The sequence below is a fragment of the Patiria miniata genome, unplaced genomic scaffold, assembly GCF_015706575.1.
Source record: "Patiria miniata isolate m_02_andy unplaced genomic scaffold, ASM1570657v1 HiC_scaffold_8, whole genome shotgun sequence".
In the NCBI taxonomy this organism is placed as follows: Eukaryota; Metazoa; Echinodermata; class Asteroidea; order Valvatida; family Asterinidae; genus Patiria; species Patiria miniata.
Genome location: NW_024037075.1, coordinates 10,127,527 through 10,147,500, shown reverse-complemented (window position 1 = coordinate 10,147,500; position 19,974 = coordinate 10,127,527). Strand labels below are relative to the sequence as shown.

Sequence of the window (19,974 nt, the reverse complement as noted above, 5' to 3'; positions counted from 1 at the left end):
TCGATTCAATGACTCGACTCAAGTCTGACTCGAGTCACATTTTTTGGTGACTCGACTCGACTCAAGTCCCTGAGGGCAAATGACTCAATTTGACTCGAGTCACTTCGAGCAAATGACTTGACTTGACTCGACTCGAGTCCCTCATCAAATGACTCGACTCGACTTGAGGAACGCTGATAAGACTCCAGTCCCAAAAATAAAGCAAGTTTTAGTTCACGTCACGTTAGAATGTATGCAAATAATGTATACATATACAACATGGTTTGATCAGTAGTCCCATAAGTTGTATGGGGATCAGCTGGCATCCCCATTGTATTTTCATTAAGAGTCAAATGTGGTGTCACCACATGCAGAGTAGCCCGAATGTGAAATAAAAAAAATAAAAAAAATGACCTTGTCTCTTGTGTTTATTTATTGTATAGTGTTCAAATACTTGTGATTTGACTCGAGTACACACTGTGACTCGCTCTACTACCTCCTTGACCCTAATGACTCGACTCGACTCACTCCTCTTCTTTAAATTACTCTACTCAACTTGAGTCACAAAAATCAGTGACTCATTACAACTCTGCCAAATAGTGGCATTCAGAGAAATCCAATTCATCTCATATCGATCAATTTAAAACTGGTGATAAGTAAATAAGGTCACAGTAGCCACAATGTATGCTGGTAATGCGTGACCTGCAGGTCAATATGTTAGCTATCAGTCAGGCGGCCCTGACTAGCTATCAGTCAGGCGGCCCTGGCTTCATGCGCCATTCCCTGTTCATAACCGATGGCAGAGGTGTGAAGGCGGGTCTCTGGCGCCTTAAAACCAGATAGCTCTGGGCAGGTGGGGTTCATCAGCCGTAGGAGGCAGCTCACCTAAGAGACGGAAAACTCTGATTCCAAACCCGGGCAGGAGGAGCTCGTCAACCAACCTCACTCCACCAAGTCCCCCTTGAAGGACATCTAACCTCATAGGTGTTGGTAGATCGGCAGATCTGGCGGACGAGCAAGTTATCACGCAACTTGCCAACGGCAGAAAAGGCGTACAAACAGCAATTGGTTGTGCAAACCACAGGGCGCATGGATAGATGCAAGCAACATGCGGCCATGCACTACGCTGGTGGAGGAGTGGTGACACGCCAGCGGAATCCATTCACCAAAACCTCCAAAAATGAATCACAACACTGAGAATCACAGCCATACCCTATTGAGCGTGGGGACCCCGAGCGCGCCAACTGGGTCTGAAGCTACTGGGGATGAAGGTGATCATGCTCTCTACTACCCACGCTGTAATGACGCCTCGCACTCAAAGCCTTCACTGGACGGTGCGCGGTTGAGTTTGCGTGAAGAACGAAGCACGGGCACCTTTAGCTTAGGATGCTGGAATGTGACCACACTGAACTATAGCCTAGCACCTGAACATCTGATGGCCACTTTAAAAGCCTACCGCTATGACGTCATTGCTCTTAGCGAAACTCACAACATCGGTCAGGAAGTAGCATGTAATGGACACATAATCATGTCGGGTGGTGAAACTCACTACGCAGGTGTGGGAATACTGTTGTCAAAACGGGCAAAAAACAGCTGCTTGCCGTCTACTACATCTCTGATCAGATCATGGCTGCCCGCTTTCGTCTGAGGAAAGGCTCCCTGCTGTTTGTCTCCGTCTATGCACCTACATCCACTGCAACGGATGATATTATCAACAACTTCTACTCACAACTACAAGATGTGATCAATTCAAACAAAAAGAACTGTAACACACTTGTTGTGGCTGGTGACTTCAATGCCAAACTTGGAAACCAGCGCATCCCTCTTGTCATGGGACCCCATGGCCATGGTGACAGAAATTCAAGAGGAGACAGACTTGTTGATTTCTGCATGGTTAACAACCTCACTGCCGCACACTCCTGGTTCCCCAAGCGATCTTCTCACAAGGTTACTTGGATCAGCAGGGCAAGAAATGCAAGAAACGCCATTGATCACATCTTAATTAGCACAGAAGCAAGGAACCACCTGACTGACTGCCGTTCCTACAGTGCTTGCTTTGATACTGACCATTGGTTAGTAATCTGCAACCTGAAGTGGAAATTCCGTCGTCATGCTACTGCACGTGGACTACGACCTCAACATCCAAACGTTGAAGCCCTGAAGTCGGAACAATCGTCTGAAGTCTTTCGGCAGCTGGTTCGATCCCGTGTTACTCAAGGTGACTCTCTTGAAGCTGTCGCATGTGTCATACACGAAGCATCTCTCAAGACCTGTGGTACACAAATATCCCAGAAGAAACAGCCGTACCTGTCTGAATTAACTCTTCATCTGATTCAGCGCAAGAGGAAGGCTGTAGGCACTCCAGAATTCACAGCTCTGAGGAATGAGGTCAAACATGCATGCCAGAAAGATCTCAACGAATGGTTGGTAACTAATATCAACACATTGAACCAAGCATACCAGAATCACAATTGCAGAGCTATGTTCAAAACTACTGATGTTCTCCTTCAGAAAACATGTACGCCTGTGGTGAACATCAAAGATGCAAACGGTCTGGTATTGGAGACAGCTGAAGAAGAAATACAGCGTTGGCATCAGTATGCTGTAGACCTATTTGAGTCAAATCGGCCACGTCCACCCCATCACACAACTGAGGTTGAATGAAACCCGCCGTCACCAGAAGAGACCAAGAAAGCCATACAGGCACTGAAAAACCACAAGGCTCCCAGAGTTGATTGCGTCACATCTGAAGCTCTTAAAGCTGCGACACAGGACCCAGAGATATTCAAAACCCTTCATGGGGCCGTGTGTAACATCTGGAACTCTGGGAAGTGGCCACAGTCGATGACCAAGTCAGTGTACATCCCGTTGCACAAAAAGAGTGACCGAGGCTTGTGCAACAACTACAGAACACTTGCACTAATCAGTCATGCCAGCAAAATTGTTCTGAATGTGATACAACGCAGACTGGAAAGAACCGCTAACATCGAAGTGAGTGACACCCAATGTGGCTTTGTAAGCGGTAAAGGCACAATTGATGGAATCTACCTCCTGAAAGGTGTGGCGGAATTGCACTACGCAGGAAAACGCCCTCTCCATCTGGTCTTTGTTGACTATAAGAAGGCATTTGATTCAGTTAATCATGCACTTCTGTTTGCAAAGCTACGATATCTTGGCGTGGAGGAGGATGTGATGCGGCTACTTGAGGATCTTTACATCAACTCAAATGGCAAGCTCCGGTGGAAAGGTCGGATGACAGACGAGTTTGAGACACCAGTGGGAGTACGCCAAGGCTGTCCATTGTCACCAACACTCTTCAGCCTCTACACTGAGTGTCTCATGCGAGAGTGGTACAATCGCACAGCACACCTAACGGCTCCAGATGTCAGTGGTATCCCCCTAAAGGAGATCAGATATACTGACGACCTGGTACTGATGGCGCTGTGCAGAGCTGATGCTGAAGAGATGCTTACTACCCTGGGTGATATATCTGACGGGTATGGGTTAGCCATCCACCCAGGTAAGACTGCATATATGATCATCCAGCCAACAACCGATGACAGCACCATCACATACCGCTCGGCGCAAATACCTCGTGTCACATCTTTCAAGTATCTAGGAGTGTTGATCAACCACACACTAGACGACAGCAAGGAGGTTCGGATGCGGTTAGGTATGGGCAGATCCACTCTTCGGCAGTGCAAGTATCTGCGCTCCCCCCGCGTCAGCCTTGAGGTAAAGGTACAGCTTGCTCGGGCCCTAGTCATATCAAGGGTACTGTATGGTGCCACCACCCTGTCGTTGAAGGCAGCTGACATCAAACGCCTAGACAGTTTTGGCCGAACCATTTGACAAATGAAAGACTGATGGAGATGATTGGCGACCGGTGGTGCTTCAGCAGTAGCACTGTGATGGAACGAAAGACATCGTGGTTGGGCCATGTGGTTCGGTATGGCGGCATCTGTTGTGGATGGGATGCCAGTGGGATGTCGTCACTCCGTGGGCCGGCCAAAGATGCGCTGGGTGGACAACATCCGTGAATGGTCTGGGTGTGACACCAACGAACTGAAAGCAGCAACACTAGAAAGACGGGCTGTGGTGGGAGCGGCGCCAGTGATCCCAACTGTGTATAATTTGAGGAGGAGACCACGGGCAAATGCCTATGTCTAACGAATGAATTAATGAGGCGGCCCGTTCAGCAGAGAGGGGGGGAGGAATTGTTTTGAACCATTGCATATACCATGCGTACCAGGGGGGGGGGATAAAACAGTCTTCAATTAGTGCAGACATACTTTATGGATGTCCCCCAAACACATCTACATGTACATTCTTTGACATAGTCTTTACAAAACACTTACCTGGCAAGTCACTGTTGGGCAGGTCTCAGGAAAACAGGGGATGGAATTATTGAAGCAGATACACTCACTGCAGTTTAGATTTGGGTCATCCCACTTATCACCAGGCTAGAAGAGACAAATTAAACCACACCAGTGATTAAAGAATGATAAAGTGGTACTGCAACAGAATCTTCAATTTTGAGAAAGAAACTAAATGTAAAACTGTCAGGATTTATGTTGTGGGGATTGTGACAATGTATGTAATACATTTCTTGGCAAATGACATTATGTTTTATATGGGTATTATTAAGCATAGTTATATTAAAAGAATTGCAATTCTTTTGTCGCTTAAGAGTGTCCTTCAGAAACCTTCTGCTGTGACTTCAACCAACATCAATCTTATAACAGAATGACACCAAATAATTACTCAGCTTTAGTGTTGCCACTTGCAAAATTGGAAAACCCTGGATCTAGCCATAAAAATATCTAGATATTAAAAACCCTGCTACATCAAATATATTTTATCTTATTTTACACAGTGTTCTGCCATCCGAATGTATTATGCTTTGATTTACTGTTTATAAAATGTGGACTTGGTGATTGGCTTGCTATAGTTTGGTCATCATCTTGGTTTTGTGTTTTGGCAGTCTTGGGTCTGGTGTGTTTTGGGGTTTTTTTTTGCCTTTGGTTTATTGGGGGAGAAGGGGAGGCGCTGCGGCATATTGTGGTGGTCATGGGTATGAGTTAGTTTTGGTTTTGTTGTATTTTATTACCTGTTGTTAAGCATTTTGGGTGTGTTTTAAAGTATTCTGATATGCAATATTAATCTTTCAGCTCGACTTTTTAGTTTTCCTTAATTGTATGTGTTGTTATATTTTCCTGTTTACATATAGTTCTATTTTATTTCTTTGGCCATATGAGGGACTCCAAGCTTTAGGACTAGAGTGACTTTTTTACTTTTGCTGATGTCTCCTACCCACGCAGTCATAGATTGTTTGTTTGTGTGTATGTATTTGTCTTACAAAATCGTACTGTTTGTGGTTTAATGGCAAAATAAATGATAACAATAGTAGTAACAACAATAATAATAATTACTGATACTGGGTCATTAGGGGGACATTCCCTTAGAATTGAGCACAATTTTTTCCCAACTTTACTGACCCCTAACCCCAATTTTACCTTATCCTACCCCAAAGGAATTTTGGAATTTTTAATAATAAGCCATTTGCGAGTGACCTATACACTTTGAGATTTAAATTTGAAAAACATCGGACAAACTGACTTGCTCAGAATTTAACTTTGAATTCTCAAGACCAAAGACACTGTTGCTAATCACATGATTTGGGGCAAGCTCTTGCATAGCTACTTGAGAGACGCTTAGCACCAATACATTGTTCACAATGGGTGAGAATGGCACAAAGACAGACTATAAACTAGAAATGTGTTTGTGGACAAACACTGAGCTGTTTCGACCGTTTTATTAATGACTGCCGTAAAAGGAGTTTCATCCAGGTCGAATGAACATGTACATGCGTATTCTATACAAAAAAATGTCTATCCTACGTCCCTGACTATGCATGAACATAAAATCTGTCAAAGTTAGCCGGAAATCGGCTAAAACGGTCACTGTGGACAGGATTTGACCTCAGCAACACGTGCGCTGCGCGCGGGCTGACTGACATATGATATGTACAACGTACGTGCATGTACATGTACATGTACATGTACATTCTGGACTGTGCATGTTTTAAAGCAGAGTTATTGTCAACCTGAAGTTTTAAGCGTGCGCAGGGCATGTCCAAGTTTGCTTATTGCCTCGAAGCTTTGAAATATTTTAGACCTACCCTTCAATAGACAATTAAAGTAAAAACTATTATTAAAACTGCCATGGTTGATTTTTCAGGATTTTTTTAAGGAAAGAAGGTCTATTCATTGTAACTTCCGGTCTGATGACGTCATACACCTCAAACTTCTCACACGTCTTAAGGGGGGTCAAGGTCATCATATACACCAATATTTAGGCGATTCCGACAAATTTCGCCACAGACATCTATTGAAAATACATTTTTGAAAATTTTAAACCTGTCGCTAGAGGGCGCTTGAAGATTGCATGACGTCATCGGTAGATGATTTGAAGAATACTATCAGCCAAGAGACTAACACCGTTAAAAGCAAGTTCATATCTATTACCACTTTTAAATAATAAGCCACTTCCGGTTTTGGCCTTTTTCGACCGAAAGCAAGGGTCACATGATTTTACGCACACTGAATGAAATAAAGACCTCAACCTACTCTACCACTTGCCGGCAACAGAATGCTGCGGACGCGTACGGTTGATTTCTTATGCATTTTTAAATATTAAAAGTGTCACAATTTAATTGCCTATAAATAAACACCGGATGACGTCATCATGACGTCATCATTACACAATGTTGTTTAAATTAGGGTCATTGCTTGGACAAAGATTGGTGTAAATGAATTACTGGCAAAGAGTCGAAAATGCCCTCTGAAAATTGACATTTTTTTTTAAATTTCTGTGTACAAAGTCTATGGGAAAAATTAAATATTCTAAATTCTATAATAAATCCCATGATGACGTCAGCATGACGAAAAGTTTCAGCACACATCTTCAGATGGTGGTCTAAGTGTGTGCCAGGTTTGAAGTCGATCGGATTATAAAAAAAGCCAAAAGTGACTTGTAGAACGAAAACACGTGTTATCCTATGAGAAAAAAGTCTGAAAAATAAAAGAGAAAAAAAAAAATAACAGAAACAAGAGCTGTTTTGGTGTGTACACCGAAACAGCTAAAGAAGGAAACCCAACTTCAAAGAATGAGTATAGACAGACGATATGTTTACTGGCTATAAAACTGGTATCATCTGAAAGCATTATCTCTATGCTTTTCAATGACACCGTGTTTAGGTTTTTTGAGTCATGCATCACTGAGCATCATTGTCTTGAAAACTGGATGCAAAAATGCAATTGGTTCACTTAATTCATAAAAAAAAAACACTGGCACGGTGTGCCTATTGTTACGGAAATGTCTGTGAAATGGCTTGAATGTTAATCCTTGGGAAAATGTCACATTGTTTTGAACGTGGCTTGGTCAAAACGAGAAATTCATGACAAATAATAAATTCCAGTTTTGAAACCAACTCGACTTGTTGTTTTCTTTGGGTTTCTTTTTATGCACTCTTGTCTTCTTCTTGAATACTTATTCTTATGCACACCATGCCTATTGTGCTTAACATGAAAGTGAACCAAGTGCAATTTTGCATCCAAATCTCATGACAGTGGCGCTCAGTGATGCATGACCCTGGAAATGTAAACAAGGTATCATTGAAAAGCATAGAGATTAGGCTTTCAGATGATACCAGTTTTATAGCCAGTAAACATTTAGTCTGTCCATACTGGTTCTTCAAAGTTGGGTTTCCTTTTTATTGAAACACCCTGTAGTAACAGTCTCTTTGGTCCGGAGAATGCAAAGTTAAAACGTGTAAAGCATTGGATTAAGTCAGTGTCCCAGATTTTATTCCAATTTAACTCGCAAATGGCCTATTGGACCGTCAGCAATCAATCCAGCCTATTTGTGATGATAAAATTATATTATATATTATTATATATTTAATAAAATAATACTTGTGGTTGTAATAGTAGAATAATAATGAGGCTAACCTAGTAACCCTGGTCCTTATAGGAGGATTTGCTCGCTCCCACTGCTCCACAACCTAAGAAAAAAGCTTTCTGAGTGTTGGTACTAGTGCATGTGCCCGACTTCTATTATCATTTTTCTTTTAATAACAACGCTAAAAAGGGCAAAACTATATAATAAAAAAATACAAAAATACAAAGTTCTATTTCCAAACCCCCCATCCAGGAAAACCCCCATCCCCAGTTTTAAAAACCCATTAATAGATGTATTTTGAAGAAAAAAAAGGATGTTAGAATCATGAACTGGAGCTTAATAAACAACAACATACTGTAATTTCCTGCGGATAAGACGCGTCTTATCTGACTTTCTAGACCGCAAAAACATCGCTGCGCCTTATCTACAGGTGCGCCTTATCTGGTGTCGCTTGAGTTCAAAGTGACGGTCTTTGTGTGAAGAATTCTTTCAATGCCGCAATCAATAATGCGGTCAACCAAGGCTCAACTCTCCAGACATTGTGACCGTATTTTCATTCCAACAATGCCGCGATGTGTTGATCCCCCATGATCGTGCTTTCATTCCAACAATGCCGCAATGCGTTAATCCCCCTTAGTGATCGTGCTTTCGTTCCAACAATGCCGTCATACAAACGTTTTTCTTTGTGGCCGTTTTTTCATTCCGAAAATGCTGCAATCAGAATTACTTAAACGTTTGGAAATCGCATTCACTCAAGTTCTATTGTGTGAACGTTGAGGGTGTTTATTGTACAGGATATCTTCGAAGTCTGCTTTAGACTTAGGATAATATGAAGTACTAATGTTTATTTGTTGCACTTTCGTTTGTTTCATTAAACGTTCAAATTGTTCATTTATTAATTGCCTCTTTTTAGACGTTTGTTTTAAAAAGTATTATGGGAATTTGTATTATCTTATTATAATAGTAGGTCAGGATTTATATTTTAAATATGGTAATAAGAGTTTTGTTTTAAGAAATTTTCATATTTAGGATAATATTATGATAAGACTTATCAGGACGACCAAACGAGAAAAGAGATGGTTTATGTGTCTGTTTCGTTTATTTTATTAGTAAGATATCAAATAAGTTTAATGATCTTGAAAACAAAACTAACACTAAGAGAAGCGATGTATTAAACAAATATCTTATGAACGTGATTAACAAATTATAGGTTTGAAATAAAGGAAAAGAACTTTAAATACAAAAAAACATTACAATAATTTTTAAAAAATATAATAAAACATTTTTGTTACGTCTCCCCCGGTGTGACGGGATTATTTTCGTATGGTATATACATATAGGCGACGCTTGTTTTTGTATTAGTCACCGGTAGAGGGCGCAACATCTGGCTCGGAGGGACTGGGCAAGTCTACGAATCTGATCCAGCGTGCGTGTTGCAATATCTTCAGACAGCGCGTGGACCATCGTTTCTGGCCGCTGATTGGGCCGAGGAAGGCCAGGATCGGAAACCGCAAGCAAGCATGCACAGTGCGCGTTGGCTGAATGGATGAAGGTCGGTATCAATTTACATTGGTCTTTTCTTCATGGCTCTACATGTGACCAGCCAATGTGGTTACGGTTTAATTCATCCTCCGAATAGTGTGATCGTTCTAAGGCAACACAATGGCCCCTTTGTGGCGATGTACCGACACCGGGTGACACCTGGTGTTCTTCTGTGTGCGGTCAAACATGCGTCTTATGCGGCGGTGCGCCTTATCTGTTGGCGTTTGAATTTTTTTGGGTGATTTTAGGGACCTGCGCCTTATCCGCCGCGCGCCTTATCCGCAGGAAATTACGGTACTAACAAACAAACAATAATGAGTGTAAACATGTTAACAATGCTACCACTGAGAGTGCTTGGACAGTTGCAGTTTCCTACAAGATAGTTGAGGTTTCATTGCTTGAATGGATAACAGAAATGTTGTTTCACCTTGTGATAACCACTTTCATCATAGCAAAGGCATTCTGGTGGCAGGACGCAATGAGTACCGTTGAAGACCTTGGGTGGTTTGCAGGCATTGCAGTATTCTGATCCTGAGTACACAGGTGGAACTGTGCACACCACAACATGCATGCAGCATGTAGGCTCACCATGATGGTATGGGTCCATGCACACTAGAAGTGCGGGGGGAAAAAATGCTACTTTAGAGCCAATCCTATCACACAAAGCTCAAAATAAAACACTTCATATTTCCTTTTATTGTTTGAAGGGCCTGCATATGAATAGGCATACTGTAATATGTGTGTGGAGAGTATCTTGGGTTATGAGGAGGAAATGGACAAAAGCCTTCAACGTAGGCCTAACTCTATTAAATGCATTTATTTTATTCACACTACAATAATTCCATACACATGAATACAATTAGCCACAGGTGTCTGTTACAAAAGTTGGCATTAAAAGTTTGTTGCACTGACAACAAATACATGTACTTTAGGTCTATATGGAAAAACATATTATTGTTCCTCCAGATTGTTGATTATATTCAGAATTTGATTTAGAGCCCTCCCTATCATTGCCTCCTTCCCAGGTCTTACACGTATGAACAAGCTCCAAAGTCCTACCCTCCCTTGCCCAATAAATGTCAATGTTCTGATTTAGAACTAATGTCTATATCGACTTGTTACCAGATTAAAATGTAAGAGGAAAGAAAGGTTCAGTGAGGCCAGTGCGGTTTGAAGGTTGTATGTGTGTAATGTTTCCCTGGTCCTTACATCAAATACTATCTGACACTACATGTACATACTAAATGATTAGTTGGTTCCCATGTAGACAACATGCAATGTGAACATGTAAATCATACATGTCTCCACATGTGTCCAAATCCGTGTGCACATAGGGTCCAGTAAGACATTTTAAGCTAAATTTTGTCATCTTTTTAGATAATGTCATATCCCAAGACTGTTGGGAATAATCCTGAAAGGAGGCACTATATTACAAGAAAATGAAACACCAAAATTGGGCTATCACATGGAAAATATAGTTCTATTTCTAACATTGCATAGAAGTGTTATAAAACAAAATTACTGCTTTTTAAAATTTTATTACAGCTACACATTAACAAGCATACCTTCTGTTGTGCTAATTGGTATTGTTGTCAGTATTGGTGCTGTGAAGAAAAGGGGGAAAAAAAGCAATATTCCTGAAACAAGTACAAAAAAACTATTCCAGTGCCAAGTTAATCAAAATCAAATCTGGCACAAAACAATAGACAACACGTCCATTGACATTAAAAAAGGCAAGAGTATCACTTAATCTTAATTGTGCGTTTTCTGAAATATTTTTACATACAATCCAAACTGTGGATCTTTTTGTTGATACTGAAGTTTATGAGAAAATTATTAGTTGGAACCTACTTGTTGTTGGTACACACTCACAGCACCTATCAGGATCATCATATTCAACACGTTGTTCTCCCTACAACAAAATATTTGGGAAAGAGTTAAGTTTACCACTTTCATCACAATTAATGCACTACATTTAAAGGTACAGTCCATCATTTTGTTTGTTTGAAGCAACAAAAGTGCTCAAAATCTAAAGAAGGGAGCTGACCTGATGAAGTTTCAGCTCAGCTTCAGCTGTGTATTTCGAGAAAACCAACATTCTAAAATCTCAGTTCTCACTGAGCCGATTGCAGCTACGCAATGTCACACACTGATCTGACGAAATATAGCAACCGCATGCGCCTGTGCATCCTGTCAATGCTTGGGCACGCTTCGCCGAATAAAAAACGAACTACTAACCACCCCTATCCCCTTACAGAAAATGATACTACAGCAATTTACATACCGGCTGACAGGTCTTGTGGCAATCTTTGTAGCAATAATATGTGTTGTTTTCACAGACACAGGTTTGGCATTCATTTGGTATTAGAGTGGATCCAGTCTATAAACAGAGGAAGTAAAGCAGAATATTTGTTTAAACTGCATGTTGTACCCCTGATGCAGATGCGCAATATACACTCATATGTTCTTGATGCACCACTCTGATGCACACTCTTATTACAGAACTCTAAGGTCTATGCAATATGAGTCTATGGTTGAACATAAAAGATAAGTTCTTTCATTGCAAACAATGTGATATTGGTGCATGTACATTCTCAGCATAAAAATGGAGTTACATGATCTATTGTAAATTTCATCATGCTCTTTAATGTAAAAAAAAAACGCTTATGCAATCAACCTAATCATAATTCAACGTTTAGTTGTTATAAGGCTGAGATAAAAATCTACACAAGAGACATATACCTGACAATATTGTGTCACTGTTGTGCTATAGGGTGTCACTGTTATCTCAGTGGTCGTTTGCTCAGCTGTTGTAGTGATGACCGTGGTTACAACTTCAGTTGTAGTTACAACTACCTCTCTTGTTGTTGTTGGTTGTGCTGATGTCGGTTGAGTTACTGAGTGAGTAAATACAGAAATACGTAACTTGCTTTTTTATTTTGTTAAAATGTTCTTACGAATGCCTGTTTATTCTAGAAGACTGCCTAAGCATTTCAATTATTTCAAGTGCCGATCACAACCTTGGTTTCTATCGTAACCATGGAGCTGCAAGGCAAAACAAATGTTGGCAATTTACCTTTCTCTAATTATGCTGGAATGTCAATGTCGAAATGGCAATGTTTGTCATATAAGATTTTGGCTAGTGAGCTGTTATGCTCATTTTGATCTTGACTAAATCCTCGCCGTCTGTGTTGGGCAACATCATTCAATAGCTCCTGTTTAATGTGGTGTTTAAATCTCTTGTTGGTTGTTGAGATTGAGAGTTGGCCCCGGGCAATAAGAAACATTAAAAAACACCTTTGGTCAGCAAACAATGTATGATATACTACTATCCAATACAATAATATATCTTAATGTCATCCACCTTGAAGTAGGTGACATGAATTTTGCAAAGTTCATATGTTATATATGTACATTACCATTTGTTGTTTGTATTTGACTACTGGTACATGGAACATTATTACTTTTACTGTAGGTCAACAAACTGACAACTTACTGAGTGGGCATCCATAAATCTCGACGCGCACTTTTGGAATGTGACTTGAGTTGTAGATGTACACATATACCTCATCCGTAACCACACTGTCTTTGAACTTTTGGACTGTTGGTGTCTCCCGATCCACTGAAAAGGTCTTTTAGAAAATAAAGTATAAGTAACAAGCTTATGATTTCTTTTAATATCTTAAGCACTTGTATACAGTGTATTCAAAACCAATGCTATTTTTTTTCTTTCCAGTTCTTTTAAAATGTCAGGTGCCATTTACATGAGATTCATATTTTGATACTTTGCTGTATTATTACAGTATGTATGGTATTATTCTAACAAGTTATAGAGGAATAACATCAATAATTTTATGGCAAAGAACAAAGCATCATATTGCTGACAATAATGAAGACTAAATTGATTAGTGGTGTTTTTTTCAATGGAAAGGTGTTGAAGACGGAAATTGGAAAAAAAACCTGGAAAGAAGAACTCATTGACCATTTTAATTTATGTATGTCTTGGCACTTAGAAAAATGGGAACTCACACAGACATGCATATGGATGAGAGTCTGAACACAGATCCTACACACAAGGATTAATGACTCCGCCAAAATCCTGGTTAGACTGTGATAATGGCTCGTACTGGTGGCAAAAACCATGAATACTTGTTAGCAAAGACCCCTGCGCATGGTGGCTTTCAGATTTGCAGGGCTCTGCACCCGATCTGGTGTCGAACTTACTCTGTCAAGCCAGCTAATTATAATTTTGAATATTCACGAGTCTACGTATTTGGTCTTTATTATTTGACTCTGATAAGTGATAACTACATAACCATGTTAATGCCAAGCACAATATCTTTAGCTTTAAAATGAACCAAAAAAAGTTACTTTTGTTTCATCGGTTCGGGATCACTCTCTCTAAAACTTTTTAGTGAAAGCCTAATTAAAAACGAAATTTGGGAAAACAGTGTTCTCCTCGAAATTTGAAGTTTATTTCCCGGGTAAATACTTCATCTATGATGACAAAACCATCTGTTATATCCTGAAGTATTTATTTGTTAACAATTTTGGAATAATTATATCTTACATAAGGAGTAGTTTTGCTTGCAGTTTACATTTTAGATGTCGTGCAAAAACCCCAACACAATGGCACACCTGCAAAATTCGCGATTACGCACCAACGGGTATAAATGCCTGCTATCACACGTCTAACCAATTAAGGAAAGTCCACTCAGTGCATTTTGTACCAGAGCTCAGAACAGTCGTTTATCCTTGTGTGTAGGATCCGTGGTCTGAACACGATAAAAGTGATCACTGATTTCACAGGAGTCAACATTTTATGTGACACCTTACCTCATCTCCATCCAAGGACTTCACATACTGTAAATTACCAGAGACAGTATTTCTGTATATCAAGTGCACTATTAAGTCCTCCACTTGTTGACCATCTCCCGTATCAATAACAGTGACAGCAGTCAATCTACGAAGCTCGTCAAACTGCACCTATGGGAGTCAACATATATATACAGAAGCAATGTTGGTTTTTAAAGATCTGTGCAGCCATGTGGTTGCGTAGGCCTAAGCGTCACCGTTGTTAAACAAAGTTAATCCGATTACATACATGGACACTACTATCAGAGCAGTGAAATTCATGCAGCAAAACACATGGCCTTTTGAATGTTATGTTTTTCTGGGGAAACAAATGCTAAATATGACTGAAATGATAAATTATAATGTAAGAAAAAAATTCTAAATTTTATGTCAGTGAACAAAATATTGATGCCAAAACGTCATTACTGGAACGTGCATGCTGTCAAGTTGGCTGACTTGGGGGCAACAATGATGAAGCTCACATTAGCATTTTCATTAGCGTGACTTGGCATGACTTTTCGTGGGTCTCGAAATGGACCAATGGAAGCCAGCAAAAAGGGTGATATTTATTAATAGCTCGTTAAGAACGCAATACTCCACAATTTTACTGCACACCACAATGGATAGGAACCTTATTACTATTCATGAGGCTTGACAAGATTAAAAGATATTGCAAACACCAGTGTAACTGAAAAATAAACGTACCCAAGCATATTTTTTCAATTTCAATGAAAAATAATGATCATATCAAAATGATGTTTAGCACTTAGTTGGATCATTATAAGGAGAAAAACCCTAAAAGTTGCATGAAGATATGGTCTTCCCAAGTAAAAAAATTACTTTGCAAAGATTTCTCCAGCAAACATCCACATGTCTGTGTGCATGTTGTTTCATTCAAAATCAAGTATTACGTATCATGGCTGTGTGGACTGACTTAAAGCGATGACGCTTTTTATTGTCATCTTTTTCTTTAACTGCAGGTTTCAGTATTAAAAAAATATCTAAAAAATGGGAGCAGTAAGGCAAAAAATACTGCAATTAATTGAGACTTGCGCAATCCCCCTGGCATGCTGGCAGTTTTTTGATAAAGTCAGTGTTGTAGTTGAGTACTTTTTGCCGAGTACCAAGTACCTAGGTTGCCGAGTATGAGTTCGAGTACTTGTGCTTCCGAGTACAAGAACAGGTCTCCGAGTACGAGTACTTGAACGTCCAAGTACAAGTACGAGTACGAGTACTTGTACGTACGAGTACGAGTACGAGTACTTGTATTTTCAAATACGGCACCAGGAACATTGTGCTTAAAGCTTAAAATTATATGTACTGTTAATCACTTGCAATACAAACTAGGGTTCGTCTTTGTAAGCTTTTTCAATTATTTGAAATTAATTTGTTTTTTAAATCGGCAACAGCAGTCTCAAATCAATGTACACTGTAAATGCATTTTTCAAGGAAATACTACACAGCTGAGACACAGACATGAAAGTTTAGGTCAACTGTCATATAATACAATTAATGTACAGTGTTGTGCATTTAATTGGCTTCGACTGTGTCTCTTTCTCCATTCATGCGGATTGGCAATGGGGCTGGACCCGTATTACAAGACCAAAACCAGGTTCAGAAAACTGCTTTGCTCCAATCACCCAAGTTAATTGTACGCCCATTTTGAGGAACACCTCGGCGTACAATGTGTACAATGATTGGCCAATGTGCTCACATACAGCAAATCATCATTGTGCGTAACTGGCCCAGGCCCAGTCAGACCTACATACAGACCCAGCCACGGCTAGCTGTTTATTGTGTTTGTCTGGAGAAAACTCTCGACTTCTCCGCAAACGACCAATTGAAACTGAAAGTATTGATAAAATAAGGCCGTGGTAACGTAAGTGATATACTATTTTTTTTTATCAAGTACCGCTATTTGAGTACGAGTATTTTGTTTATCGAGTACTGTTATTCGAGTACGAGTACTTTGATGATCGAGTACAATTTCGACACGTGCGAGTACGAGTACTTCACTGCTCAAGGAAGAGTGCCGTCATATCGAGTATGAATACTTTGACATTCCAGTATGAGTACAAGTGCCCCAAAAAGTACTTGAGTAGTACTCCAGTACAAGTAACGAGTACGAGGACTACAACACTGGATAAAGTCAGTGTCCCTAACCAAAATGGAAGATTTCCATTGTTTTAGTAAGAGTGACCTTGACCTTTAAACTCTCAGCCCAAATTAACAGACGTGATAAGACTACCAAGAGCAACCCACAAACCAAATTTGAAGTTCCTCATGCAGCAAAGTATTGCTCAAGCATTTGTGCTGAGCTGACAATATTTCCATTGTTTTAGCAATATTGACCTTGACCTTTGACCTGTCAGCCCCAAAAGGAAGAATCTTCTTAAGACTTTCAAGAACAACCTACAACCCCAATTTGAAGTTCCTCGGTTAAGTATTTCTCAAGCATTCGTGCTGAATATTTTTCCATTGTTTTAGAAATATTGACCTTGACATCTGGCCTGTCAGCCCCAAATCAATAGGCGTGATAAGGCTATCTTCTTAAGTTACCACGTTGACAAGATTTCTATTGTTTTAGCAATATTGACCTTGACCTTTGACCTGTTGACCCAAAAGCGATTGGCTTTTTAAGACTACCAAGAAAAACCCATAAACCAAACTTCAAGTTCCTAAGTAGAGTATTTCTGAAGTTACCATGTTGACAATGGTACCGTTAATTTTATACTTTTTTTTAGCAGTATAGTGACCTTGACCTTTGACCTGTCAGGCCCCAAAATCAATGGGCTTTGAAGAATATCAAGAACAACCAAAACCTAACCAAAACATAACACACACACAAACAGATACATACTGAAATTTGTATCCTTGTGGAGTCATTTCTTTGTTCTCGTCTACTAAATTTTTTGAGTTTGAAATTGCCCTATGGAGATACAATCTTTTGTTTCCTATTGTGCACATGTCACTAGAGGGTACCGTGTTACAGATCATACATACAGACACACGCATACACACAGAAGGAACACGCTATCGCAATATCCCCCTCCGACTTACAGCCAGGGGGATAAAAAGGCAACCTCCCACATAGATCGTGTAGAATTTCTCGAACCTGTAAATAACTGAATGCTTTCTAGTCTACTTGGGACGTGGCCAGAGCAAAATAATCCATTGAGCCACTCACACATGCCTACTAAGCCCCCAACAACCATCGAGTCATTTATACCAAATCAACAACATTGTGAGACGACATGTTTGAGCTGTGCAATAGAGTATCTGTTGACAATATTCTGTTGACTATGATAAATGGATGTAAAACCCTCTCCAGCAGTAAAGATTTGACTTACTTTAATCAAACCATGTTCTGCAGTAAAAGTCCATGCTGTTCCATTGAGCAACCCCAGTGATGGGTCATTGTTGTCCACTGGTATGTTGCCATCGGTGAATGAAATATTTCGTGCAATCTGCCCATCCGGATCCATCAGCAATGGATACTGACAAACTTTGATAAAATTAATTGCAGTAAGAATGTAGTTACAGACATATTTTGAACTCTGTAAATGTTACAAATCACAGAATTGACAAACTGAAATAAGCAGCCCGTTTTCTTTTATGTAAAGCAAAGTAAAAACAGAAAACAATATTACTCTTATTACTATTGTAATTTTACAGTGCGAAAAACAAGAAGCTGACAATCATAACTTGAACATAAAATCAAAAGTTCAGAGACAATTTCATATTTTTCTTCAAAATTGTATAGATGGTGATAAAATAATTGCGACTGCTTAGGCTACTTTTTTTGCAGCCTCTTGTATGTAAAATAGGTACTTTTATTATTTTGTTGGTTCATGTAATGAATGCAACTTGAGGTTACACTTGTTCCTACCTGGTGATGTTGTAGTGGGGCCAGATGTAGACGGGGCAGTTGTTGTAGTCCGCTCTGTTGAAAAATATGTCACGCATACATGTACAAATAGCTGAAATCTTTTTTTTAATAACACATTTCATACAACAAATAACACAAAGAAGAAGATGCCATTTAAACTTCATACAGATTAACTCCATTTTCATGTTTTATGATCGTGCAAAGTTGAAAGAACACATTAAAGATACATGTAGACTTATTTGCTAAAATCTCTGGTGTTAACCTGGCCTATATCACACAGCTCTTGGATCCTCTCTTATCTGGACTGTAGGCCTTATATCACCCAACAATGATGACGACTATTCCCTGGTAGATAAAGATCTATCTTGGATCCTCTCTTGTCAGTATTCACATGTTTATCTTTGATGGTTGAATAAGTGAATGTGCTGTTGATCCCCTTAACCCCCCCCCCCCCCCACAATCCTAGTTTTCATTACTAAGATTACACAGTGACCATTCCTTTACTGATCAGTGGGGTAAACATTGAGATTGTGCAAAATTACAAATCCTTGGGAACAATGATTGACAGCAAGCTAGATTGGAGAGAACACTCCCTCACAGCAAAGGGAAATCAGAGGTTATATTTCCTGCGTGAGCTACTTTCTATTCGGGTCATTATGAATCTTGTTTACACCTTGGTCAAATAGAAAGTGTCATCATTCACGACTGTGCAGTTTGGTACAATGGAGCAATGAAACAACTATCAAATATTGGGGGAATGGAATTTGGGTGAAGTCTGCAGGGAGAGGATACTATCTAAGGCTCTAAGTGTGGTGGAAAATGGTGTGCATCCCCTCAATACATATTTCAAAATGCTTAGTAGTGGTAGGAGATTTCAGTCAGTAAGGGCAAGAACAAACCGGTATCTCAATTCATTTGTACCGTTTCAAAACATCTCCTCAATGATCAGCATCGATGCAACTAACATCTTTAACTACACGTATCTTATCAATATTACCCTTTTCCAAAACAGTCAGGTTTTCAAATTGTTTTTCCACATCTGTAATTTTGACAAATATGCTTAAATATTTATTGTCATAGTATTTGTAAGTATATTGTAAGTTACTTACTTAATTTTCTGGATTTTATGTATTGCATGTGACGGAAACAAATTTCCCGGAAAGAACACTAAATTGAAGTTGAATTGAAATTGGAATGTAAAGGCCCTTTGCATACAGAAGCAATTTTAGATTCAAACCAACCATGGAGTTATAAAACGGATGAAGCAACTCAGTCGTTCTCCAACTCATCCGCTGTGCCAACTTGACCATTCCGACTTGTCTGTTGACCAACTTGACTTAAAATAAGGAGTCATCTCGAACATTTGCCAACTCGTCTGTTGTATAACTCAACTTAAACCATTGCTATGACGTCACACTATTGTTAAAAGTGTGGATTCGGATCTACGAATCTCTTACACTGGTCACAAAGTGTGGATTTGGAACGAAGAATCTTTAGTAAAGTGTGGATTCGGAATTACGAATCCACACTTTGAAAACGTCGGACAATTGTTCTCCATAATGAGCATGAATAGGACCGTCTGCGTGAAAATTTGCTTTCCGAAAATTACCAATGCATCTTCACTGTCAGCTTTTCCGCCGTCACTGCAAAATTTACTTTTAAATTAGTCAGAAAGAAATCGTCGTCTCAACTATCCATTTTGACGTATGTGGCGATACACATGCTAAACACGCCAGGAAACAATGTTG

The 19,974-nt window shown here is 39.7% G+C and overlaps 2 protein-coding genes across 2 annotated transcripts in view; one reads left to right on the top strand and one right to left on the bottom strand.

Moving 5' to 3' along the window:
• The first annotated feature begins 1,605 nt into the window (after positions 1-1,605).
• On the top strand, positions 1,606-2,643 carry LOC119719717 (craniofacial development protein 2-like). The gene has a single exon (XM_038189216.1). The coding sequence runs from the start codon at positions 1,606-1,608 to the stop codon at positions 2,641-2,643; it is 1,038 nt and encodes a 345-aa protein (XP_038045144.1).
• Positions 2,644-3,873: 1,230 nt separating this feature from the next.
• The window catches only part of LOC119719716 (mucin-2-like), a 117,227-nt gene continuing 101,126 nt past the window's right edge, over positions 3,874-19,974 (bottom strand). The window contains exons 41-51 of the mRNA XM_038189215.1: positions 18,227-18,280; positions 17,688-17,842; positions 14,320-14,469; positions 12,980-13,115; positions 12,226-12,380; positions 11,768-11,863; positions 11,335-11,395; positions 11,049-11,087; positions 9,911-10,095; positions 4,338-4,442; positions 3,874-3,885 (exon numbers count right to left, since the gene is read on the bottom strand). Of these exons, the coding sequence (XP_038045143.1) occupies positions 3,874-3,885; positions 4,338-4,442; positions 9,911-10,095; positions 11,049-11,087; positions 11,335-11,395; positions 11,768-11,863; positions 12,226-12,380; positions 12,980-13,115; positions 14,320-14,469; positions 17,688-17,842; positions 18,227-18,280 (1,148 nt within the window). The remainder of the gene's footprint in view (positions 3,886-4,337; positions 4,443-9,910; positions 10,096-11,048; positions 11,088-11,334; positions 11,396-11,767; positions 11,864-12,225; positions 12,381-12,979; positions 13,116-14,319; positions 14,470-17,687; positions 17,843-18,226; positions 18,281-19,974) is intronic.

What these genes read in the sequence shown, in the direction of transcription:
- LOC119719717 (XM_038189216.1), top strand. Translation starts at nt 1,606, where the DNA reads ATGGCTGCCCGCTTTCGTCTGAGGAAAGGCTCCCTGCTGTTTGTCTCC.